The 26,646-nt window shown below is 39.8% G+C and overlaps 1 protein-coding gene across 2 annotated transcripts in view; it reads right to left on the reverse strand.

Annotated features, from left to right (window-relative positions):
• The window catches only part of NEK6 (NIMA related kinase 6), a 131,075-nt gene that overhangs the window by 18,477 nt on the left and 85,952 nt on the right, over nucleotides 1-26,646 (reverse strand). For both annotated transcript variants that reach the window (XM_075259391.1, XM_075259390.1), the window contains 5 exons: nucleotides 18,668-18,730; nucleotides 14,496-14,606; nucleotides 12,141-12,249; nucleotides 7,520-7,627; nucleotides 4,729-4,823 (listed from right to left, as the gene is read on the reverse strand). In XM_075259391.1, coding sequence (XP_075115492.1) covers nucleotides 4,729-4,823; nucleotides 7,520-7,627; nucleotides 12,141-12,249; nucleotides 14,496-14,606; nucleotides 18,668-18,730 — 486 coding nt within the window. The remainder of the gene's footprint in view (nucleotides 1-4,728; nucleotides 4,824-7,519; nucleotides 7,628-12,140; nucleotides 12,250-14,495; nucleotides 14,607-18,667; nucleotides 18,731-26,646) is intronic.

Consider the following 26,646-nt stretch of genomic DNA (forward strand, 5'->3'; position numbering starts at 1 on the left):
TGCAATTGTTATGCACTTTGACTTCTTTGGATTTTGCACTGCACCATTCCAGGTTCACACAGGTAAAGTAAAGGTGTCCACCAACATCTTGATACATCCAATGTTCCCTAAATTAAAACTAATTTGAATGTATATGAGACAGGACATCTCAACATTACACTGCAGAGATCTTGTGCCAAACAACCTGCAAAACAACAGATAACACTGTCGTTCCAAGTGAACTTGGCTCAGCTATGCCTGTACCTCTCAGCCATGGGAATACCCTCATGTCATCCACCGGCATCATATCCATATCTGCAGAAGGTGCTGAATGAGTGGCAGATTAAATGACTAGACCGGATGAATCCTCTTGTATACTCTGCATATTATCCTAATCTTGAAGAGCTTTGGCTGCAGACTGGAATAGGTTGTGCCAAATTTTAATAGTGCCACATAGGATTTAAGGAGGGCCAGGGTCATGGAGAGTGTCTGGAGTATTGCAAGACGTAGGATAAGGGCAGACCGGGTGAACCATGTGGTTTTTCACATGCCATCTCATTTTCCATTTATATATGTCTGTGTGCTCACTCATGTGGGAGATTAAGACACAATGCGTCTTCAAGGACTAGACTATAATCAGTCTTGATATAACTATTCTACATTCCATCAACAATCAGTATAAAAGACTATAGACGTGCATATAGATGTGTGTATAGTTCAACTTTCTCGTTTATCTAATGACCCCCCCCCCCCCCAAATGGAAATGAATGGGTTAATTCATATCACACCACCAAGTAGCGCCATGGTCAGCGGTTGTGCTTTTACATTACAAAGATCCCAAGTTTGCCCAGGCTGCAAGATGAACTCAAGTCACAAATAGTCGGTCTTGCATTTACTTTGATCCAGCTGAACACAGTGACCTAAACCTCAGAGAGGAAAAGCCTCATAAATTGTGACTGGGATGGCGCAGTATTTAGAGTGGAGGAGATAGAGACTTCAGGCATTCTGCGAGGCTCCCTAATAAGTGCGGGCCATGCAGGATCGGGGCTACATTTTGACATTTTGATTAGAACAATTACAGCTGAACGGCCAGATACCCAAACGTAAATGGGCCCACCACTCAGGCGGCTGGTTAAGGGAAATTAGGAATTGCTGTGTTTTTGTCGTTCACTGCCCGCCTTGTTAAGGCCAATAAAGGCATCGCTTGTAGCAAGACAAGGGAAAACTTATTTTTATTTCAGCTGATTTATCTAAATGACAGACTCCCCCAAAATCTGAGATAAGATGTCATGCTAAGGAGTGGGGGGTGCTATTAAAATTTCCGACTGGCCGTGGAGCTAGTGGGAATGACAGGGAAATGTAATAATGTCTATTAAAGTGAAGGAGAGCAAAAGGGAAGCATTGCTCTGTTCAGACACTGCAGACGATTAACCCAGTAAATGCCGCTTAGAAGTCCAATGTAGCATAAGAAGGCTGAGCAATGATTGTACGGCAACCTGCACCATCATATATTGTCTTATAAGCAGCAACTGAATAGCAGGAAAATCACTAACTAAATTCCTTCTACAATTTTGACATCAAATGTCTGCATTGACTTCAATTTGATTTAAAGGGAACCCGTCACCATGATATTGTATCCCAATCTGCAGACATTACCTTATAGATCAGGAGGGGCTGTCTAATATATAGTTGTGGGAAAAGATAAGTCACCAATTCTCTACTCTTTCTAGCTTAGGCGTCCAGTAGTGTCACTGAATGACTGGCAGTGTGAACATGCTATATGTGCACTTCCCATTCACTTCAATGGGACAGCTCGTAGTGAAAAAAGCAGCCCATTCATTTCTATGGGGAGCGCTCGTATGCCGGCTCCCATAGAAATGAATGGAACTGCTTTATACACCGCTTATTCTGAACGTGTTTTACGTTCAGAATAAGCTGCCGTATACGTAGTGTGAATGCACCCTAACACTGATATGTTTCAAGAAAGTCTCTAACACTGCACAGAATGAGGCAATAAATCAATTAAAGGGGTTGTCCAAGGATTAATAATCCCAAATCATTACAGATGATGGACCTGGGGGTTCCGGCCACATCATGACCCCCAGATCAACTACAGGTCGCTCTGCCCCGTCCTCCACTGATCTCATAGGTAATTACCTATGCTACGGGGACTGGCTTTTAGGCCTATTATTTAGGGACCGCTATTAGGCCCAGAGGTGAAGTGACCCCAGAGGTTTAACACCACTTCAGATTACATGGCCTGTGGGTTGTGACAAGCCTGGAACCTATGCATCATCTGCAATAACCCAGGACAAGAAGGTAAATTACTAATCTCTAGACAACCTCTTTAGCAGCCTCCACCACCCCCTCCAAAGAGTTGTGTGTAATGTACAGAGACAGACTTTATGTAAACAAACAGACAGAGAAGGAAAATAGCCTAATACAGTATATGGAGAGGGAATCATACTTGTTTAATAAGAAGTTTCTTATATTCACCTGCACCTTTAAGAATACTAGTTTTATAATTGTAAATACTCATTCACTTCAATATATGTTAGGCTGGGCTCACACCAGCATTGGGATTCTGTTCCCCTCTCCAAATTTTTCACCCTTTGCAGGCGGAAACCACGTGGACCCCATTATAGTTTATGGGGTCCATGGGTTTCCGCAGGTAACAGTTTTTTTTTTTTAAGCGGAACGCAGATGTGAACCTAGCCTTATATATAGAAAAGTATAAGGCTAGTACTTTTCCGTAGTACTTTTCTATATATAAGGCTAGGTTCACATCTGCGTTCCGCTCAAAAAAACCCAAAAAAAACTGTTACGTGCAGAAACCCACAGTTTTGAGGGGAATCAATGAGTTGAGTATAGGTTTTTTTTTTTTTTTTAGGCAGTGACCCAAGTTGATCTTTGGACATGGTATAGTTGGAGTGGACGTCGGCTCATTCACAATTATACATACAATCACATTCGGCACAAATCCAACTTAGTGCTGCTGAACAGGAATCCATAGAAGCTTGTTTCTATTCCCCATCGGTAACAGATGAGAGCTCTTTATAGGTGGAAGCTGAGTGTTGTACAAACAGATTAGTCATGAAATGTGTTAGGTGCAATTAAGTGTAACAGCTGCATGGCTTGTGCACCGCCATCTGGATCTGACTTACAGCCATATAGCATTTAACATGCAAACATCAGCCTATTATAAGATCTCCGATCCAATAAATGGGAATAAAAATTGTGTCTATGTTGTTGTTGGATGGCCTCCTGTTGTGAAGAAAACGGGGTAACAAAAGTCACTTTAAGAAGCTGCTCGGTGAGTTAATGTTATTGCTACCGAGACAGGGGCAGAAAAATAATGGCATGTGCTCATCTATGTTTCTCTTCTCCTAGTGTGAACAGTACTTCACTCAGATCAGAAGGCCTTGTTCCAGAGTGTAGCTTCCTACTATGGGTGGGATCAGTTATGTACAACGAGGTGTCATTTGTAGTTGTTTGGCACCAAATGCAAATTACATGCCATTATATTAAAATCCACCTATTATACTAGTTGTGCACAAGAATGACCTGCATTCTCAATTGTGTCAAGGACCAAAGCTCAAGTTACAATAAATAAGGAAAAAGTTATTTGGCAAAGCAAATACCAGTAAAGGCATCACTAATCTTTAGTAATAATGCAATATTTTGGTCAAAACTCACTTTTTTTTTTTTTTTGCTATTGTGGTAGGAGGTGTGAGAGGAATATTTTTGTAATATACTTTTTAGCCTAACTTCCTTTTAATAGAAAATTGACGGTAAAGTTCTCATTAGCAACGTAGTAATTCTGTCTGTACCTGTACTTAATGCAGCATGTAGAGCTGTAGCCTTTACCAAAGGCGAATAGTCACTTCTAATGGCTTTATCTCCAGTTTTATATCACCTAGGAAAATGAGTCTGGAATTACAAGAAAGCTTTCTCACATGTTCTCAAGATTGAACTACGGGCATTAAGAGAGCTTGAGAGATCACATTCCCGACTGTGGCATAAAACCAGATATTCAACCATTTTGTCTATCCCACCTTTGTTGAATGCTTCAGCTCTGCCTATTCACAATACAAATGTGTATGGACTTTCCCTAGTAACAGCTCAGGGCTCGTTCACATCTGCGCCCGGTCTCCGTTCTGCAGGTTTCTGTTTCCTGCACAAAACAGAGGCAGGAGACGGAAAGCTGCAGGACTCTTTCATTCCTAATCATTTGACTGGGTTTGAAAGATGTCCGGCCGTGAGCGTTTTATGCTCTCCGCCGCGAAACCGGTTTTTTAAAATCGGACACATAGTCAGACATGCAGTACTCTGTGTCTGGTTTTAAAAAAAAACGGTTTTGCGGCGGAGAGCATAAAACGCTCACCGTCGCTCGTGGCCGGACCCGCTCTGACAGCTTTCTGTCTTCTGCCAGCAGAAGACGGAAAGCTGAGAGTGGAGACCCGAACGCTAGTGTGAACCTAGCGTCAGTTAGAGGGTTGCTACTGAGAATTTTACAGCCTGTTTTCTATTAAAAAGAAAGTTAGATAGGCTAGTAAAATATTTTCGAAAATGGTCACCAAACACCCCCTGACCCAAAAACATACAAAAGATTACTTTTAAGGCTAAAGCATATATTCTGTTAGAAAAACATTTTTATTTTCTTCCCATTTTGATATTCAAGTGTGGAAAAAAAACATGTATTGTAAAAAGTTTTAGCAGTTTTTAATTATTTACATTGGAAATACTCACTTCATATAACAGGCACCCCAAGGACCAAATATCGGACTTGAAATTGTAGCCATTTTCATGTATCCTCTCTGGGGACATGTAATAAGGTGTTCCCACTGCAAACAAAGAATTAAAAAAAAAAAAAAAAAACGTTATAGCCCATAATATAATAGTCAGCGACGTTTAATATTTGCTTATATGTTCAAATGGCCATAAATGCTGCTGAGTGAAAGAGTAAAATGAAAGAGCCTTGAAATATTTCCTCCCTCCTAGTAAACATCATATAGCAGAATACACATTTGTCATCACTACATTGCTATTCTGCCTTCTACATCATCATTATACACAGGAGCAAACTGACCGTGTTATGTATAGGAAAACAAATGTCAGATCCAACCAAGCAAATAATAGTGGTCAAAGCACAATACTGCTGTGGCAGAACAAATGTTACATCTCCAGGAAAGGATATTAAAAAAAGAAAAAAACCTAGGTATAATGGGAGAGCCCATGGGAGGCCGATTTATGGGGGGACTCCATGCTCACTGATCCAAGTCTGGGGGAGGCTGAGCTTCTAGAGATGTGTGTGGGATCAGTGAAGAAAGAACTGCCTGACAAGGCCGACGCTCATTAGTCCAATAACATCCATATTTATGAGAAGGATTAGCACATATGATGGACAAATGTCTGCATGCTACCACTGTCGAACATGTAACCAGAGGGGCAGGCGACACCGAACTGACGACAGATAAGCCCGACACAACACATGTATCCCTATGTACTCCAAGAGTGGTTCACAGCTTACCGGCACATAATTACTCCCTATGGGGCATTATGATCTTTTCTAGGGTAATTAAATGACTGTAAGCCACGGTTCTAGATGCCATATTGCCATTACAAAATGATTAATTTGTTTCCATCACATGCTGATATTGGCAGAGGTGGATTTTTGCATCTAACACCCACAACCTCTAGAAAAGAAAAACCTAATGCAAAATGTGTTAACTGAGGTGAAGAGGCAAACCTGTCACGCCAAACATATAATAATAAACCATAGCCAATATAAAAAAACAAAAAAAAAAACAAAACAATAAATGCACTAAATAATCTAAACATTATACTGATCTACTAACCAATTTAGCCCTAGGTATTGTATGAAAGTAAGGTTAGTGCTACATATCATGAGGCATGAAGATCGCAATGTCACATTGCAACATTACATGTAATGACTAAGTGGGATTATTTCTGCGACCCTCAACTGTGACAACGTTGATCTAAAAAAAATTCAAGCATGTTCAGATTTTTGGCCCTATGGTTGGCAATTCTGTCATCATAAAACACAACTCAAGTTGCGTGTGACAACAACAATTTATCTTTTCAGGGGTTGTCCCACAATGTGAGCTCAGGAGGACCTTTGTCCTGCTCCAGATTTGTACTGAGGCTGAATTGTAAGTGGCACGGTGGTGGCCGCAACTCCCCTTCACTTCAATGGGAGTTTGTGAGATGTACAGCACTCTGCTATTTCTAGTGCTCCCACTGAAGTGAAAACAGCGCTGACCATCACCAGTCCCTGACTTACTAGAACAGGCCACCAATTTGAGATGGGTGAGGGTCTGACTCTCTGCATCCCAGTAAAACAGCTGTTTTACTGGGATGCAGTTTTAGATTTTATTACATGGCGGGAGCTGTACTGTTCACTTGCCCTACATTTAGAAGCCATAGCATTAGCACAACATTGGTATTTCATTCAAGACTGATGCAGTACCAACACGACTAAAAATGATAGTGAGTGAGCAATGCCTGGCATGTAAACTTTGGTGGGAGCAGGTCAGGAAAACAGCTGTTCTATGGGTCAACCAACAACTGGATCCATGCCTATCTAAAATTAATGGCCTAGCTTCTTTTCTACAGAAAATAAGAGGAAATTGGAAGAATCACGTTTTCTATTGTTCTTCCCCCGACTGTTGCAATGACAGCAGGTAGGAAAAACAGGCAGCAGAAGAGAGGGGGCCGCACTAGGCAGTATAGGATTGCAAATCCCTGCTAATAAAATCCTGAACATGCCACTCTATACCTATTATTGTTAGTCATTTTGGTCATACATAATTTCTGTGTAGTCCTTATATGTAGGGTTTTGTTACTATATATGTGCATTGTTGTAGACCTCGGCTTAGCTACACAGGCATCAAGGAGTTACCCCTTCTATATCTGTCTGGATTACTGCTCTGACTGATGTGCTTGGGATATAGGGACTGTGACTTGTGGAATCCCAGTTCCTTCTCATTAATATAATAAGTGCAGCCGTCGCAGGACATCTCATCATTAAGTGGACACTATCATATTTTGGGCTCATTCCGCCTGACATGATCTTAATAGGGCTTGATGTTTTTTTTTTTTTTTATTTTGTACAAATATTTATCCAACATCATGTGCAGACAGACATCTATACATAAAGAGGCAGCAGTGCCCTGTCTGAAGATGTATTCACATCTAGATGTGCGCAGTCCAAATACTAGGAACTGCTAAGATCTCATTGAAACAGTAAATCACACAGTACAATTGTAAGGTCAACTCTAAAATGATGAAGAACCAGCAGTTTGGACGTATAACATATAATGTTATACATTATAAACACCATAGCATGTGGATTACGGTACATGTATACTCGCGGGGCTCTGCAAGATCTATTTCATGTCATCAGTTTTTAGTTCTCATATTGCAAGACTCTTAGAATATATATATATATATATATATATATATATATATATATATATATATATATATATATATATATATATATGTAAAAATACTGTACCCAAGGAATGTGCCGCGGTGGTTTTGGAACTGAAGAACCGACCAAGCCCAAGGTCTCCTAATTTCACAACTCCAGTAGCCGTAATAAAAACATTAGCGGGCTTTATATCTGTGAAGGAAAAAATAAGACATTAATATATGTAATGTAACAAAATTTATTGTTCTACAATATCTACGGTCTCTTGATGGTCTAGTTCACCCACAGGTTTGCAATAACATTACCAAACATAACATTGCACAAAGACCCCAACAGTCCCCTTCAAGAGGCAGTTGTAAAAGAAAATCACCAGATTACCATAATTCCATCAGTTAGCCTATTAGGCCATGTATATTAAGCACACAAACTCCAACAAAAACATTGAAGGTTTTTCTTTACCACTTCCAACCTCCATTAATGCCAACTCTTCGCATCCTTTATGCTCCACAGGGGTTCTGGTGCATGAGTGTGCTATGACTGTTTGGGGATGGTCAGGGCTAGAGAAAAAATGGGAACGGGGATAAAAGCACATATTGGGAGATACAAAGAGCTTGAGTCAGTGGAGGTGGAGTGGGTGGTAGTTATTTGCACAGGCCAAAAACGGTGTTCTGACTGGTGCAGCCATATCCATGGGGCACCAAACAACTAATTTGCTTGTTAAAAGTTTCCTTGACAGCAGGATTACACTCAATATGATAAAGGTATGTTAACAAAGTCACTATCAACCTCTAGAGCATTTAAAAGGTTTAGAAGAGGTTTTGGTGGTGGTAGACCCCCCTCCTACTAATGCAAAATGTGAACAAGGAAATATGAGATAAGATACACCTTGTTTGATCCATTAAACATATGTTCAGGATGTCTAAATTCACAGAAAAACTTGCACAACTCAAAGTTTTGCCCACACAAATTGCTAGATGATAAAAAGTAAAATGTCAATCACTTAGAGAATGACTCGAATGTAGGTGTAATGACATAATGCCCATGTCAGTATACACACCAATTATAAGAACACGTGGGTTTCAATGAAATCTGTTTTGGAATGGGAATAACAAAAAAATTCAACGTCTGTTGTGTCCTCTTATGTTATTTCTTAGCTAAATGATTTGGAGAAAGTGAAATGATGAGCAGTATCAGACCACTCACTTTGGTTTGCCATTCTCATCTCGATGGGAGTCACAAGCCTATAGGTTTATAGCCAACTTATACGGGGACTCCACCTTCTACAAATGAATGTTATTTATTACATAACTAAAAAATACAATAGAACATGTTGCTTATTTTTTTTTTATTTAGATTGCTTACTTATATAGCACAGATATTGTAAAGTGCTGCAAAACACCCCACAACTTGAGGAAAAAAGTTTGGGGTTTTCCTTGTTTTTGTCTCTAAATAGGGAACATATGGCTGTGAGGTTAAAAACATTAACTGAATGGCCAGATAGTTTTGAGTACACAGTGGGCTAACAACAACTCAAACGCAACCAAAGTGATCAAGAATGTTGTCCCCAATAACACAAAAAAGATGCAACTTTTAATAAAATCCTAGGCCGTTCTTCGTTTTCTGTGCACCACAATCGTGTTGAAATAACTTTCACAGAAAACACGTCCGACTCTGTGAAGCCATGTGTCCCAATGCCCTAAACACAACACAAATCCAGAACTCTGATCGAAGCCTTTGTATTCTACACTTCACAGCTGTGATGTGACAACACTTTCATAAAGGAATCAAAACACATCATCCTCTGACAGTTTCATCAGGTCCAATCAGAGCCGGGCTTCAAAGGCCGCAAGAAATAAAACGTTCACAGAGGTAACAGGACGAGATGTAAGGGAGACAGAAATCTGGAAGATTTTCCTTAACCGGATCAGTGCTAGAGATGAGTGGTGTGATACATTAGTTTACCCCTCAGTGCCTGAATAGCAAGACAAGCCCGTATTAAACAAAAAAAATAAATAAAAATATATATATATATATATATATATATATATATATATATATATATATATATATATATTAGTTTCTCTGGAACAGTATTAGACCTTTGCTTTGTCTTTATTTTTTACATTTTTGTCTATGTGTTTGTGCTATGAGATGCATATAGAACCCGACTACTTAGTGGCTATACAGTATTAGTGGCTGTCAGCCATTTATGAAGGAGTCAGAACAAGAGTTAGAGTCTATATAAGAGTCAGAGTTGATGGTTTGGCCTAGGGACTCCACAGCCCTGGTGGCTACTGTACAACACTGTGCAGAGGTTGTCAAAACAGACATCAGTCATTGCCGGGGGCACCTATGGCAGCCGACAAGGTTACAGGTAAAGACTTTTCAATGACATGCCACATGTTTAACCTTGGTGTCATCACTTATGCAATACTTATATGAAGACCAATAACCATCATGTAGCCGTAAAATCGTATGTATGGAAGCGGTATAAACATGTACACGCTCTCCACCCATGAGCAGGTGTGTGAGCAAAGGTACATTCTCTATGGATGGTCAATTTACAGTATGTACAGGAATAACAATGTGATATGGTATAAGTCAGTGATGGCGAACCTATGACACACAGAGCCCCATCTACTGGCACACGTACGGTCACCCGGATCGCTCACAAACGAAGAATCCGGTACAGGATTCCCAGTTAGTGAGCGATCGCTGCTTTCAGCTGGTTGTGCAAATACACATCAAACTGAAAGCGGTCAGGGTAGTACACTGACTGCAGAGTGTGACCTCTGCATCGGCGCGAGTGTGATGACGTAAGTCATCAGCACCCGCAGTGAAAAGGAGAAAGGACGCCTGGCGGCTCTTCAGGTAAGTATATTTGTGTGTGTACTGTGTAGGGAAGGGAACTATTGTGGACCATTTCATGCTGTGTGAGTAGGGGGGGGCTAGTGTGGAGTATACAGGTATAATCCTTGTGGGGGTCACTGCGGGGCAGGTTGTACTGTGTGGTGTGGGGGCTGCTGGGGGGGCAGATTGTACTGTGCGTGGGGGCCACTGCGGGGCAGATTGTACTGTGCATGGGGACCACTTCGGAGCAGATTGTAATGTGCGTGGGTGCCACTGCGGGGCAGATTGTATTGTGTGTGGGGGCCACTATGGGGCAGATTGTACTGTGCATGTGGGCCACTGCGGAGCAGATTGTACTGTGTGTGGGGGCCACTGCGGGGCAGAATGTACTGTGTTTGGGGGCCACTGCGGGGCAGATTGTATTGTGTGTGGGGGCCACTGCGGGGCAGATTGTACTGTGTGTGGGGGGCCACTGCGGGGCAGATTGTACTGTGTGTGGGGGCCACTGCGGGGCAGATTGTACTGTGTGTAGGGGCCACTGCGGGGCAGATTGTACTGTGTGTGGGGGCCACTGCGGGGCAGATTGTACTGTGTGTGGGGTCCAATGTGGGGCATAGTAGATGTGATATTAGTACAGGCTGTAATATCATTGCCGGTCACTATAAAACAGATCCTGTGTGCTGTAAATAGTGAACATTAATTGTTCAAAAGTACCAAATGCAGAGACCTTTACCTTTCAGTACAAGCTCTGTAAGGCCCCATTCTGTAATTTGTAGGTCCGCAATTGTGGATCCACAGAGTTTTAAGGTTAAATTTCCGTGTTGGCACTCCGCGATAGTTTATTGGGTTTTGGGTTGCAGTTTCGGCACTCGGCCTCAAAAAGGTTCGCCATCACTGGTATAAGTTATCCTATAACTTCTATTAAAGAAACAAAACATGCCACATTCCCTCATCCCTGAGTTTATGAGCACTAACTGACAAAAACTAGTAATAAGGGTCTCCGCAGAGTGCACAGGGCTCATTCTCTGAGTTGTCAACTAATAGATAAGGGCATATTTGGGATTTTCAGGTGCATATTTTTGGGCTATCGTGCCTACTAGACAATGTGAAATTTTTTTCTTTAAAGGTATATATATATATATATATATATATATATATATATATATATATATATATATACATTGACTATGCATTTTTAGAAATATATTGGAATCATATGACCCAATTATCACCTGAATACATGTGCATTATATAGAGAGATGTAGCAGAGTTAACCTGAACTTATGCAATTGCAACTACTGCAGTGAGAAAATCAGGGGAATGAGGGGGGGGGGAATAAAAAAAAAAAAAAAATAATAATATTTTTTTCAATTTCAAAATGTCTTTGTTTTCTTCTGACTAATCTAACGAATTGCAGAAGTTTAGGTTAACACTACAGCTATAATATACTGTAATATAAATATATATATAGACATATACATGCACACACACATATATATATATATATATATATATATATATATATATATTATACATATATATATATATATATATATATATATATATACACACATACATAGATAGATAGACAGACACATACAGATATAGCTATAAGTCTTTCTATACATATTATGCGTAATAATTTCATATATATGTATAGATTATTATAATACTGTATGTGCCATGTATTTTTTATTAATGTATAGAATTATTTGGGTTATTTTTCTTGCTTAGATACACAGCACAGCTTTATACAGTAGTCTTCATGAAACGACAGCTGGATTCCTGTACAGGAGTGCAGGATTAGGTGTTTACTCCACAGGATGAACAGGCCATGGCTGGATGGTGAGATTACCTCTGTGCATGATCCGGCGGGAATGCATATGTTCCACAGCGCTGCACAGCTGCACAAAGTACTTCCATACTGTCCTCTCCGGTATTAATCTCTTCTGTTTCTTAAAATACTATGATGAGAACAGCAGAACAATCTATGTTATAAAGCTGTAGATGTTCAGGTAAAATATCACAGAAATGCATACATAGAAGAATGGTAGAAAATGATTTTAACAGAGGACAGGCTGTAAATAAAGCTCTTCAGAACCAGATTCACAACTTTCTAAGCCTTTGGAGGTATGGTAACCCATTTCCCACACTCTTCAGAATCAATGCTGTGGAACAGAATAAAACCTGACAGGTGGAGGCGCCGTCTTAGTGTAATGAGCATCTCTCGTCTTAATTACCTTCAATAACATATTTAGAGCCTCAGAACCATAAACTGTGGCAAATGGAATATTTGCCCAAAGCAAATTCTGATATCATAAAATATTCTGCACAATATGGAAAAGCTTAAAACGCTCTTCTCAGATATATCCGGTATCTAGTACAGTGTATGGAAAACCAGGAATGTACAAAACAGTGAGGTTGCCATGATAATGAAAGTCTGTCCTGGCAACCTGCCCATGCCTTTCTTCCAGCTTTGCTGGCATCTAGCAGAAGAGTACTTCTCGATAGGAGAAGAGCAATTGTGCTTGTCTTGGCAGAAAAGGGTCACAGACCACTCCTGCTGGGCCGAGCAACCATTCGGCACTTGACAAATGATAGCCGCTGTGTTCTCTTTTGACCCTACATTAATCTTTTTCGGTAGTCAAAAATGATGAGTTACATGGAACTTTCTGTGGTCAGATGCTCCTGTGTATCCTCTGGACTGTGGTAAAAGGTTGGTCACGGGGACTAGTGTATGGACAATGGGTGCTACCATTGTAAAGGTTGTAACTTTGACTGGGGCTAATACATATGCACCACCATGACAGGGGTAACACCTACTGTATGTGCAATAATATGGCTAATGTTACTACACTGTTAAAGTGTTCCTCCAAGTATAAAACATTGTAAAATATCTTATTAAAGAAACAGGTTTCCATTTTTCACTTATCAGACAGTCACTTTTTACACAGAAGTCTATGGAGAAGGGAAAGAGGTGGAAAATGCACATAATCCTGCTACACATAATCCTGCTACACTGTGAGAGCACTTATAACACTGCTGGATCTTCAAGATCAAACCCAACCAATGAACAAAATGAGGCAATAAATAATAATACTAGTTTCCTCTTCCTGTCTCCATAGACTTCTGAGTGCAAGCTGGATACAGAAACTATATAATGTAAAAAGGAGAAAACACATTTTTAACAAGATTTATTATAAAGTTGTTTATATTTATAAAGTTTATATGTTAAAGGGTTTTTAACAGGCAGAATAATTTAAGTTCTATCCTTTGAATATCTCATCAATTAAAGATGAACAGAGAATTTGACACCCAGGCCTTTAGAGAGTCAGGTGTATGAAGAAGCTGCAGCTGAGTGCTGTCATGTGGCCTGTGAAGGAGAATCAGCACTCTGGGAACACCACTGCCACTTCAAACAGCTGATCTGTGTCAGACTCCAAAGGATTTTCAACTGAAGATGGTCTTTCACCTCCTCGCCCAAAGCCATATACTATTTAGACTCTGTACTGTAAGGCAGGAATGGACAATGGGATGTTATTCTGAGTTCTGACACTGTGCTCCTCTGATTGGAGCTCTGAATCACACCCCCTCCCCATTCTGCTCCTGCCTGACCCTGCCCACCTGACAGTACAGAGCCTAAACAGTATATCAGGCACCAAAACTAACAGTACCAATGTTAGTGAATGATGGGGGCTGGAGAAAAAATTCCAACTGCCCTGGAATCAATGAAGCAGCGCCCATTAACAGATTCTAAGAACTGGAGTGGGTGGAGGTGGTGCAAGGTCCTCTTTAAGGATAAGTTATCAACTAAAAAAATCTCAGAAATCCCGTTTAAGCTAGATCCACCATTGCAGAAATGCAGCGGAAAAAAGAAAACTGTGGAATTTTACAGCCCCAGCAAAGTGGCCAATCTCAGTTCCTTAGGCAGACTTTCCAAATCTAAAAACACATTTTACTGCTGAGCGAGAACAAATTGTATCATTAAAGTTTGTATCGATTTTGTATACTTTGTAAAATTTAATAAAAAAACTTGTTTAAACCAAAAAATAAATAAAAAAAATTGTATTAGCATTTTCCTAAACACTATAGAATTTCCTATCAGCTCTTTGATGAATACAGTCATAAAAATATCCTTTATCATGAAACTATTCACTAAACATATGTCTGATACTTCTACATCTGCAAAATAAAGATCTTTGCCCCTTACTTTAATCATTTGAGAAAGATCTCCAGCATCTGCCAACTCCAAAACGATGTTCAACTCATTGTCTTCAATAAATGAGTCCAGATACTTGATAATATTCGGGTGGTTCAATTGCTGCATGGCAAGAGACAAAGAGACGGCATGAACAACAGAACCTGAATCTGAGGACAGAAAGAAACGCATCTGAAGGTAACCTGATGCAAACCGAGTAATAACCTAAACAGGTTGTGCAGTCTAAAATGTTATTTTTTTAATTAGGTCAGGGGAGGTGAAAAAAAAAATAAAATAAAAAAATCTGGGTATCATCCCATAAATGGCAAGGCCGAAACCCCTCTCCAGGCACAAGGGTTTGCAATAGAAAAAACAACCCGGTCTGCCAGCAATTTGTATGGATGGAAAAATGTCCTTTTATTGGAAAAAGAAGTACAGCTTTTGGGGGGGAAAATCAAAATGGTCGAATTGACGTCTTTTCACCATTTCATCTTCAAAAAAAAAAAAAAAAAAAAAAAAAAAAGGATAAGAAGTGATATAACCAATACAATATGGCACCCAAAAAATTTTATGCTTCAAAGTTAATTTTTTTTAATGTTATTAAATACAAAAAAACTACAGATAATTGCATTTACCCCCTTTTTTCACCCCTTCTGATTTTTTTTTTTTAAAGATTCCCAGTATATTGTATAGAAATGTTAAATGGTGCCATGAATTGAATCTGTCCCATAAAAATAAGCCCTCATATGACTTTTCTGTGAATAAAATAATATGGCCTCTGGAATGAGGGAGGGCAACAAATGCAAAAATGTAAAATTGGCCAGGTCCTCACAAGGTTATGGACCAAGGAGACTACCAGTCCGCTCTACAGTGAAAAGTCTCTGAAAAAAACCACCTATTTGAAAAGTCTATCCAACTGATGCAATCGCGTTGTATTCTGGCTTTTGTTTATTTTTGCGGAAAGCACTTTGATGTGTGGCTCAGATCTGTTACAATGGATCTAAATAGGGGATGTTGGAACATAATCAGAATGAGCACATGAACCAGAAAACACTTGGATTGAAAAATCTGTTGTGAACAAGTTACGTCAGGTTCATCCCTGTGATGGTAACCACTCGGAGACCCAAAAAATGGAAACTCAATCCGCTTAAATGGGAATGGGAGACAGAATCCCGGACGCTCATCTGAGCAGGTGTGACCGCAGCCTTAATTGCATTTTTTTTTAAATCTTGGATAACCCTCTTTAAAAAGCTTTCACTCAAACTTTATTGTATATATCTCACGCAACAATGGGCACTCCAGTTTATCATTAACATTCCATTTTATTACACTTTATATATGACATATTTTGTATGTTTATTATATTTAGTAAATTCTTATTTATTATAATTTTTGTTTTAGTGTGACATTACGGTCAGCACTTTCTTATAATACAATGTTTCTAACATTAGAAAAATTATAAAATGCAAAAATTTACAGAGAGACTATTAACATTGATCACAAATGTGTTTTGGAGAACTCTATAGTGGGGCCTCTCCTCAGCCGAAAATTTTCGATAAAATGAAATAAACTACATTTATCTACAGAAAAAATATGCTTCATGGATATTAAAAAAAAATAAAATAAAATAAAAATAAATAATAATAATAATAATAGTAAAAAAATAATTTAAAAAAACTCAACAACAAAACACCTCCATGATGGGATCTGTCAGTTAACAGAAGGACAATTAAACTCTTTACTTGACAAGTAATTTTCCTTTAAACCACTAGCTCGGGACGCTGACAGACAAACCAAAGCTGCTTCTCTCCCTTCCATTATATGGATCGTAACCTTGGACTATTATGTGTTAAACCAGTAGACAAGGGGCCCTCCACCTGCTCCATATGCCCACAAACTGCTGACCTTGTACTGCATTAAACGGTTTCTCGGGAACCTACTTAAAACTTACATTATTGTTACTTTTGATTTGTTGAGCTGCTTGTAAGCTGACTTCTGTGCGTTCAGGGTTTGTATCAGACATAATTTATAAATGCGTACACATTAGAAAGGAATGCCCTACAGGCAGTAAAACAGATACACTCGCTGCTCATTCGCAACGCAATGTGACTGCTCAGACTGACTCACCAGATTTTGAGCTGTTTGATGCTGTGATTTGAGTGTTTAAACGGCATTTTTTCTCTCCGCAGGGATCCTGGCTTTGAGCATACTTGCAAATTTTCAAGTGTGAAATGTTTCAAAAATATATATATTCAGCAAAGCAATGCCCACAGGCCACTAAATGTCTTTCTGAGAGATTATTGCCTATAAAATATTAGGAAGATTTGGGAAATTCCATCCTGCTATGTCAAATATATCTTAAACCGGCTGGAACTTACAAATGCACATAGAGCACACGCCTGCGTTCAGCCCATGAGAGCTAAAACGCTGGACATGCCAGTCTATGGAAAAACATCAGGATGATGTGCCTGAGAAGAGAAGTATTTACCTACGAGATATCACGCAATAGAATTAGGCTTAGAAATCGTTACAATCATCAGTATGGGAAAAAAAAAATCAGTTGCAGATCTGCCATGGATTCTGCATGTCTTTGCATGAGTATTCTGACGTGGATTGGCCACACTTTTGACACTATGCATTGCCGAGGGAGGGATTTTCAGTAAAAATCCACATAAAAAAATCTGCACTACATGTCGATGTCCATGTAGAATTTTTTGAACAGCTTGTGGATGAGCTCTGGCAAAAATCTCACTTCCTTTGCTGCTACTATATTGCACTGCAGCATATATGTGTGTCCTGTTTGAGCGGCTGGCACTCTTTGGGGTCTGCTGTAAGTACACATATTTGGGCTGGAAACGGTATAGAGTATTGAATATGGCCGTTACATGGGTGGGGTTGTTCAGGTGGATGCTTTCACAAAATGTTTTAGAAATCCTCCTAAAATGCCTATGTAAAACCTATATATCTACTGTACATACAGACATACAGAGCTATATAAAATGATCCTATGGTATTGTTCATGTGCATGTAGAAGCTCACAAGAACTTACATTTATAATAGATGGGAGGGACGGGCTCTTGTGTAATGCAGAGCAGCTCAGGCTAGAGGAGGGTTATTTCAATTACTTATAGCTCAGACATTATAATTGCCTTTGGTGTCATATGAAAAATGAGGTTCAGATGAAATGAGATTACAGTTCCACCTGTATTATTTCCAGAGATATCATCAGCTGAATATACAGTCAAGATTAATTTATCATATCCCTGGAATTTTTAAAGCCTAGATTTCATTTTTTTTTTGGTCAGTCCCAGGGCTGATTAATTGAGTTTCTCGTGCCATGACTTCTACAAGTGAATCGCCACAGAATGCATGGCAAGATGGAGTAGGACCTTTATTTTTTTTCAGAGTCCTACTTCATTCACTGAATCCCATTTAAACCAATGAGATGCTGATTCTGGACAGAATTTGGCCCTGACTTTTTAGCTGAAATCCGCCTCAAAAATAAAACCCAAATTCCTACGTGAGAACATAGCCCTACAAGTCAAAATCTTATCTTGTTATGACGATTTCATCTTTCATATGGCACCAAGAGTACCTTTCTAGGTTTAATAATGCCCAAGATATAACTGCCTCATCCTGTATACCACTACACCTCGTGAAAACAGTGTGCAGCTCGATATAGAAACAGGGGAAAGAATAAACCGTGCAGGATTTCACAGAAAGGAGACAAAATAATTTAATAAATTATATTATATTATAGAATGGTGTTTTGACGCCACTTTCCTGGATTCTTTGGGATTTTCTCAACCTTTAGCCGAGTCTTGCTGCTGGGTCAGAACATGCAGTAAGTAAGTAGCTCTAGTAAACAGCTCTATTGCTTATCTATGGATGGACTGATTCCCTGCTATGCTGCTTCAGGGAAAACATGCCAACACAAACATTACAGGTCACTTGCCACAGGGGTTTCCCTGCAGAAAAGTAAAAATGGTTTGCTCAGGCTTTTTAAGGACATTACTGAGACCACAGAATAAGAACAATACTAATAATTTATTAGCTGGAGGAGACTGAAACTGAGAGGGGAAATGAAAGGGTTATTGTAATACATATACATATACACATTAGACATATTCTGTACTAGAACAAAAATTGTATTAATAATTAAAGATACTATCGGCCAGCCTTACCTTTAGGAGGTCGATTTCTTTAATACAGTCTTGCCTGGCTTTGGCATCCATCATTTCAAATATCTGTAAATGACAGACAAGGTGATTCAACCAAATGGAGTATCAATGAAACCGTAACAAACAATGGCATGTAGGAGACTATCAGAAGTCCTATCTGTCCTATGTAGGTCCACACCCTTTATGATCCACAGCTGGTTCTGGCTTCAAAAACTGCTTCATAAAGAAAGACCTCAACATGTCCTTGCCCTAAACTTTGAGGTAAGGACACAATGAGGTTTTTTTTTTTTTTGTTTTTTTTAAATAACTGAAAGTGTTCTTCCAGGACGTTTATGTTGATTGTGTATCCGCTATCCCTACAAATCAGCAGATTTGCCATGATGCCCTGGCATACACTGCGGTGTCTTCAATGTATACCATGCACAGTACCATACAGAGCAGAGCACTTGAGCTTAGCATAGCAGATCAGTCCCATTCTATATTATCTGATCATTTAGGGTGAGAACTATCAGCCCCCCATGGATACTGATGACTCTAGTAACAACATAAAGGCCATCAATATAAAAGTCCCAGAACATCTGGATTTTTGCAGTACCAATAATCACTTAATGCTTTTCACTGTTTATTACATTGCGGTGAGTGTATAGCTAACACTCAGTAACGTAATAGTAGCAGAGAGATGAAGCAAACCAGGAGCTGTACCTGCTACATGCCTTCTGGGTTTCTAAGAATGAATCTAAGGAGCCAATCACTGGCCTCCTGGATGCCTTTCCCTATAACAGATAGGGAATCTATGGGCAATGTACTGCAATAAAGAAAAATTTCAGTACATTGTACAGGATCTAAAGAGATCCTTGGTTCAAGTCTCCTTATGGGAGAGAAAACAAAAAAAAAAAAAGTTTAATTTAAAAAAAAAAGTAATAAAAATAAGTTAAAATAAAAAACTTTACAAACCAAAAAATAAATAACACAAACAAATGAAATAAACATACTAGGTATGGACATACAAGTCCACACTTTCCAAAAATAACATTATTTATCCCATACAGTGAATGTAGTAAAAAATTTGCAAATTAATGTGTTTTGGCCACATCTCCTCCCCCAAAGAAGCAATTAAAAGTAATCATAGTTGTATATACCAGAAAATTATACCAACCAGAATGCCAAATCGTCCTTCAAAAGGGAAAAAAAAAAAGCCCTCAAAAAGTTATGGAAATGAGAATACACAGCCCCCAGGCAAACTGTTTATCTGCCCAAAAACGGTGTTTTGTTTGCTCAGTAGTAGTGACAGTGATAATCATCATAAAAATGGCCATGTCAGAGTGGACACCATAAAGACGAAATAAAAAATAAAATAAAATCGTAAGTTTTACTTCATGTGGATGCAAAGACCAATTCATCATATAGCCACATGCACAAAAAGAAGTTAAAGAAGTTGGAGGTTGGAGAGAGATAATATGAAAAAAGTGGCCAAACATTTCCACCCAAAAAACCCTGTGTCATGCTGATAGAGCCACACATATGCATGAATAGCCTTTAAAAAGGCTATTCAGACATTGTAAAAGTTATATTAAACTACCTCCCCCCCACCACCCCACCCTTTTAAAATAAAATCCTAAAACAGAGTGTGATAATCTTACCATACGTGCACGGTGGGCGGGCATTTAGGGTGCGCCGTCTTCTTCATCCACGCCTCCTCTTCTTCCGATGTCCTCAGGTCCCGTCTTCCTCCGGCGCTCACGATCTGACATTGCTTAAAAAAAATGGCCTGAGCGCATGCGCAGTAGCCGTAGTAGAAGCAGCACGCTTCTGCGTATGCGCCCAGGCCATTTTTTTTAAGCAATGCCAGTTCGCGACCGCCGGAGGAAGATGGGACCTGAGGACATCGGAGGAAGAGGAGGCGTGGATGAAGAAGACGGCGGACCCTGAATGCCCGCCCACAATGCACGTTCGGTAAGTTTATCACATTCTGTTTTAGGGTTTTATTTTAAAATGGGGGGGGTAGTTTAATATAACTTTTACGGTGCCTGAATAGCCTTTTTAAAGGCTATTCATGCATATGTGGGGCTCTATCAGCATGATTTTGCTGATAGAGCCCCTTTAAAGAGGACCTTCCACTACCTCCACAAACGCTTTGCATCCTTCAAGTTGCTTCAGGGATTCTGACAGTTGTTTTCTCTGGTCCTCACCGTTCCTGAAGAATTGGTGCCATTTTCTTCAGAACTGAATATGCTAATTAGACACTCTATTGCTGGAGAAGACAGCCCAGGACCACCCAGCTGATAGTACAGAGCCTAATTAGTATATTTATTGCCAAAACTAACAGCAATGATTGCTCAGGAATGGTGGGGGTTAGAAAAAAAAATCCAGCTGCATCAGAATTAGTAGAGCTGCAACTATGAAAAGATGCAAACTGTTGGAGCTGGTGAAGGTGGTGAAAGCTCCTCTTTAAATATTCTCTTAAGAGCTTACAATGCTACAAAAAAATAAAAGTAGCAATACTCACCATACCAATCCCCTGGCACTCCCGTGCTGATGCTTTCCACGTCTCGGCCAGTCTCTGTTCACCCGGCTCCAGCGATGCTGTGTCTATACCACGGAGGTCATTGCTGCGGCCAGGGATCATACGTAGCTGGAGCTGAGTAAGAGGAGTAGTACTCCTTTTGTTATTTTACAGCATTGTAAGCTCTTTGTTATAAATAAAAAAAAAATAAATTCCGAGGCGTTTGATAACCCATTTAAAGGGGCTGTAAGAGATCAGTTAAAAAAAAATAAAAATTATTTTTTAATTAAATCCAGAAATTGTGCCACTCAAGTTTATAGTCTAGTATTACAGCTCATCACCATTTGTGTAAATCAGGGGTGCTCACACTTTTTCAGCGTGTGAGCTACTTTTTAGCTGACCAAGGCAGAAGATCTACCGGGGCAGGGGCGGCCCTATGGGCAGGGCGGGTGTGTCTGTGGGTGTGGCCGGGCAAGTGGGCGGGGCCCGGCGGATCATGACAGCAGGAGACAGCGGAGTTCTGTGGCTGCCCAGGGATCCCCGCTGTCTGCTTCTTCACAGCGCAGGCTGAGAGTTATCTCTGGACACCGGCAGGCTGGGGCTGCGGCAGCCCACGCCTGCCAGTGTCCGGAGATGACTCTCAGCCTGCATTGTGAACAAACAGACACCAGGGATCTCTGCATCCCGCGATCGACCCATACGTCCTTTGCGAGCTACCAGTAGATCTCGATCGACGTATTGGGCACCCCTGGTGTAAATGGTGCGGAGGTGCTATTCCGTATACAACCTATTTACAGGAGTGGTGCAGTTTCCAGATCTTTTTTTTCTTTCTTTCAGTAATCTCATATAAACCCTTTAAATGCCTTCATAAAGCAAATATGCTGATTATTCGTTTTAATCCAAAATCTTGTTTTAATCCATCATCCAGGTTCTGTAGTTAGTAGTGTATGACAACGTAATCCATCCCAGTGCAAAGTATTGGAGTAGACAATAGAGCACTGTTCAAAATGACACAAAATGAGAAATATGAACGGAAAGACAAACAATGAAAGTTTAGTAATTTACTTGTCGCACTAAATAATTCACGACACATTAAGATCTATCACCTATTATATTTTTATACTCGTTACAACCAGAGAATAAAACAAATTACATTTCACCTATTCTGTTTTCATTTTCTGATTTTAGATGTTTTATTCTATTTTCCGTGTTTATGGCAGCGACCAGATACAACAGTCTGACAGACTTCTTTCAGAGAGTTTCTACACATCAGGGAGAGTGTTTGCCTACATAGGCAGTACGGAGACTTACAAGTCATTCCTACTCCGCTAGGGATTCTGGGTAAAAAATATGCAAATCTATTCTCCAGGATGTAATTAGGAGAACAGTGCACTCTGTACGCCGCCCTCTAGAGGGCAGCATCCTTAACATCATGCATGACTCAGTTAAAAAGTCTATTTAATCATGATGCGGATTTAATTGCCAAATTAGTATTTCTATTCCAAAAGGAACAGATTCCCAGCTATGAGAGTTTCTAGGCATGGTGTGTGACCTGCGAACAGAGGTCATTGTAAATGGGGCAGTAGATAAGCCATTTCATCAAATATTGTAATTGGTGGATCCTATAATAGAGGTGTTAACTTTCATTGTAATTCTACCTTTGATGACAATGAGATGTTAAAAAGTAAATGCGATTTCTACAGAACAGGGAATGTCAGACTATTATTAGACTTACCATTCATACTGAAAATTGGTAAATTAATTACTAAAATTAATTTTAGGATAGGATTTTAAATATAGATAACATGGATAATTAAAATAAATAAAAAATTCTTAAAACATGTTAAACATAAAGACACACTGAACTGAGAAGTACAGGTAGTGATTTTCTTTACGCTCTTGGAAATATTGATGTAAATACAAGGTCTAATATAGAACATTCGGTAATACTGGAGAATTTTCTGTTCCAGTAAACAAAGTTAGAACTCCTATATGTCAAGACTGCATTTTTACTCTATTTGTCTGCGACTCATACGTCTGCCTAGGAGCAAAAAAAAACCAAACAGCCGCATAGTCAAGGCTGAAGCTATAAAATAACAGGTAAGGCGTACACACAGGGTAGATAGTTATATATACCTATATATAGCTTCCATGTTTAAAAATGCACTTGCTCTATATTTACTTAGAACGCTATATTGGTCTATATACTCGTTACTCAGTTTTGTCAACAGCTTTAGCATCTCTGTTCTAGTTCACTAGGTTTACTCTGCCCCATATCCCAAGTACCTAACTATCACAAATAATAAAAAACAAAAAACTTGAGAGTCTTCAGTATCATCTACTGAAGACTCAAGTTTTTATTTTTTTAAGTTTTTTTATATTTCATACCCACTGGCTAACACGATACAAAAACAAACATGTTCTTCTTTATCACAAATAAGTCTGTGATGGGCAACTGGGGCCCCTTAGGGCTAGTTCACACGTGAACTGCCCGCGCGGGTTTTGACACAGAGAGAGCCGCGGCGAGCCGCGTCTCTCTCTTGTCAAAACCCGCCCGCCGCGACCATCGCTGTCGCGGCTTAACCCTCTGCTGTCGGCTCAAATGAATGAGCCGACATAGGAGGGAGCTGCCGGGGGTGGAAGCCGCGCGGCTGAGCCTGCGTGGCTTCCGCCTGAAGAAAGGACATGTCCTTTCTTTTCTCCGCTAGCAGCAGCCCGCCGCTAGCGGAGAACAGAAGCCCGGCGGTCTCCATAGACCACCATTATAAGGGGAGGTTTTGGACGCGAAATCCGCTGTCAAAAACCTCCCCTTATACTCACGTGTGAACTAGCCCTTATGGGTCACCGGGCAGTTCCCTTGCTCTCCACTGTATAGTATTCATAAACTCCAGGAATGAGCTACGCCACTTGAATGTCCTATGAAAGATTGGATTGATTCGTGGATATGTGAGCTGCTTCCCACTACAGGCAAGTGCTGAGAAGGTAAAGCAGGCATCAAATACACCGTGAAAGTCCACGTCAAATTGGTTGTTGGTAAAACTTAGGAAACTGTTTCTTAGCCAATAAATTGTGCTCTTCCCAATGGTGTCCTTGTAGGTTGCCTTATCCTCTTGTGGTTTATCAGACTATTTTCATAGTTTTAGCCAATGAGTAAAATTTATTAACCAATGACTAACCAATGTCTGTGAGTAGTCAGCAGAACCCATATAAAAACAGAATAATGAAAAAACAAAAACAAAATATCTGTGATGTGTATGACAATGACTATGACCCTGATCTACCAGCTGGATCTTACAGTCATTATAATCTAATGTACACAGACAAGTTTAGACTGCGTGCCAACACCCCATTGTGTTTGTCCCATAACCCTCATCTATCACCTATTCACAGGATAAGTAATACAACCTGACTGATGGCGTTCCCACTGGAAATCTCACCAACCCCAAGGTGTATGAATGACAAAGTAGTGCACATGCATGACCACCACTCCATTAACCTCTATGTAACTGAGTGAAATAGCTGACAGTAGCGCTCAGTCACAGCATTGGTCACACATACGCACTACCATCCATTCACACAGGGGTGCTTGGGGACACCATTTCTCATGAATTTTCCCAGTTGTCACATTCCCACCATTCATACACTCATCTGTATCCTGTGGACAGATGATACATTGTTGCTATTGGAAAATCCATTTAAGGTGCCCGTCCACATTAAAGGAAAGTTGGCTGAACCCACTAACTTATATCCAATGTGTAAGAGGGAGCAGAGACGTTGTCGATGGAAGATCCGTTCTTCATTCAAGAGATAAGCCACTGCTGATGGAAACTGGTAAATGCTTCTACATATCTTTCAATTAAAGGAGGTGGACATAGGACCCACTATCACCCTATATAAACTCCCTAATGCTTATTAGATGGCTAATAAATCCCTGAGCTTCATAGCTAACAATACTAATATTTTATTAGAGAGATTTAAGGTTGGTGCTGTGTGCTAAGATTGGTGCTGCAGCACAGGATCCCTGTACTATGTGTGTCCACCACTGACATGACTGCTTGGCTGGAGCCTTCCAATTTGTTCAGTGGAACTTTTTTTTTTTTTGTCCCAAATAACATTTTTTTCCCATTATTTATTTATACCAGAAAATAGGAAAAACATATTCTGGAAAAAAAAAAAAAATGATAAAAGAATAAAATGTAAAATGTGAGCACTTTCAGTGATTTGGCAGGGGGCCTTAGTTTCCAGCAGCGCTTTCTGTAAAGGCATCCTCACTTTATAAAATTTCTACGGCTCCTTTTAAAACCATTTTAACATTTAAAGTCCACTTTATTAAAAGGTGAGGGGGATCTGGTTTAAAAGCCGTCTGCATACTCCTGGTAAATGTGATTCAATTTATATGCATTACTAAGAGGTGAAAACAGCTTGTAAACTCCTCAGAGGGGATTAGCAGTCGAACCAAGGTCATCGAGAAGGGCTGGTAAGAGCCCAATTTGTTTGCACTGTATTGTAGCATCAAGCAGAACTCAATCCCTGCCTTGTTCTATTACCATTATCCTGCCTACTGTACGGGCAATGGGAGAAGTGCTTCTAATAATGTATAATACTCCATCAGGATCTCAAAAATGTCGACCTACACTACATCTAAAAAGCCTGCCAGCTGACGTCTACATTTCCATACCCCAGATTAGTTTCTATTTATTCCAGTATTTCTATCTCAGAACTCAGACACCTTCCATTATGATCTCTATGAATTTTGCCGCCACAATATGGACGCTAAAATGAAGAATCAATAGGAGTTAACACTGGAGTTAGAAACTGAGAAGAATTGAAGGGGTCATCTATTGTTTCCAGTGTTAGGAATCCTTTCATTGATTCGTAGTTCTTCAATATCTAGTAAATCCAACCCCCCATAAATAGTGCTTCATCTTGTAACCCATTTGGAAGACGTTATAAATAATAGACGTTTTGGAGTTACTATTATTACGACTGTGCCTAGAATGGCCAGACCATTTGCAGATCTATATAGCACTTTGGAATACATATAATTCTCACAAGAGAAAACAGGATACATTCTGCATTATCAATATATGAGGTATTTGAATACAGTCTGAAAGAAGGTAAATCCAGATCACCCTCTAGGTCAGGGGTAGGGAACCTTCGGCTCTTCAGCTGCTGTGAAACTACAACTCCCAGCATGCTGCATTCACTTCCATGGGAGTTCCCAGAACAGCAGAGCCAGTATGCATGCTGGTAGTTGTAGTTTTGCAACAGCTGGAGAGCCGTACGTTCCCTACCCCTGCTCTAGGTGCATGGTTCAAATGGATCTCTTCATCACATGTCCACAAACATGGCAGTAAAGTAATGGAAGAAATGTGGCATGCCATCTATCTCCTTACAGGCTCCGTGCCTATATCAGACTCTAAGGTCACTAAAATTACAGATTTTTTTTTATTATTTTTTTTTTTAGCTATCCAAGTCC

The sequence above is a fragment of the Leptodactylus fuscus genome, chromosome 11 (assembly GCF_031893055.1).
Source record: "Leptodactylus fuscus isolate aLepFus1 chromosome 11, aLepFus1.hap2, whole genome shotgun sequence".
In the NCBI taxonomy this organism is placed as follows: Eukaryota; Metazoa; Chordata; class Amphibia; order Anura; family Leptodactylidae; genus Leptodactylus; species Leptodactylus fuscus.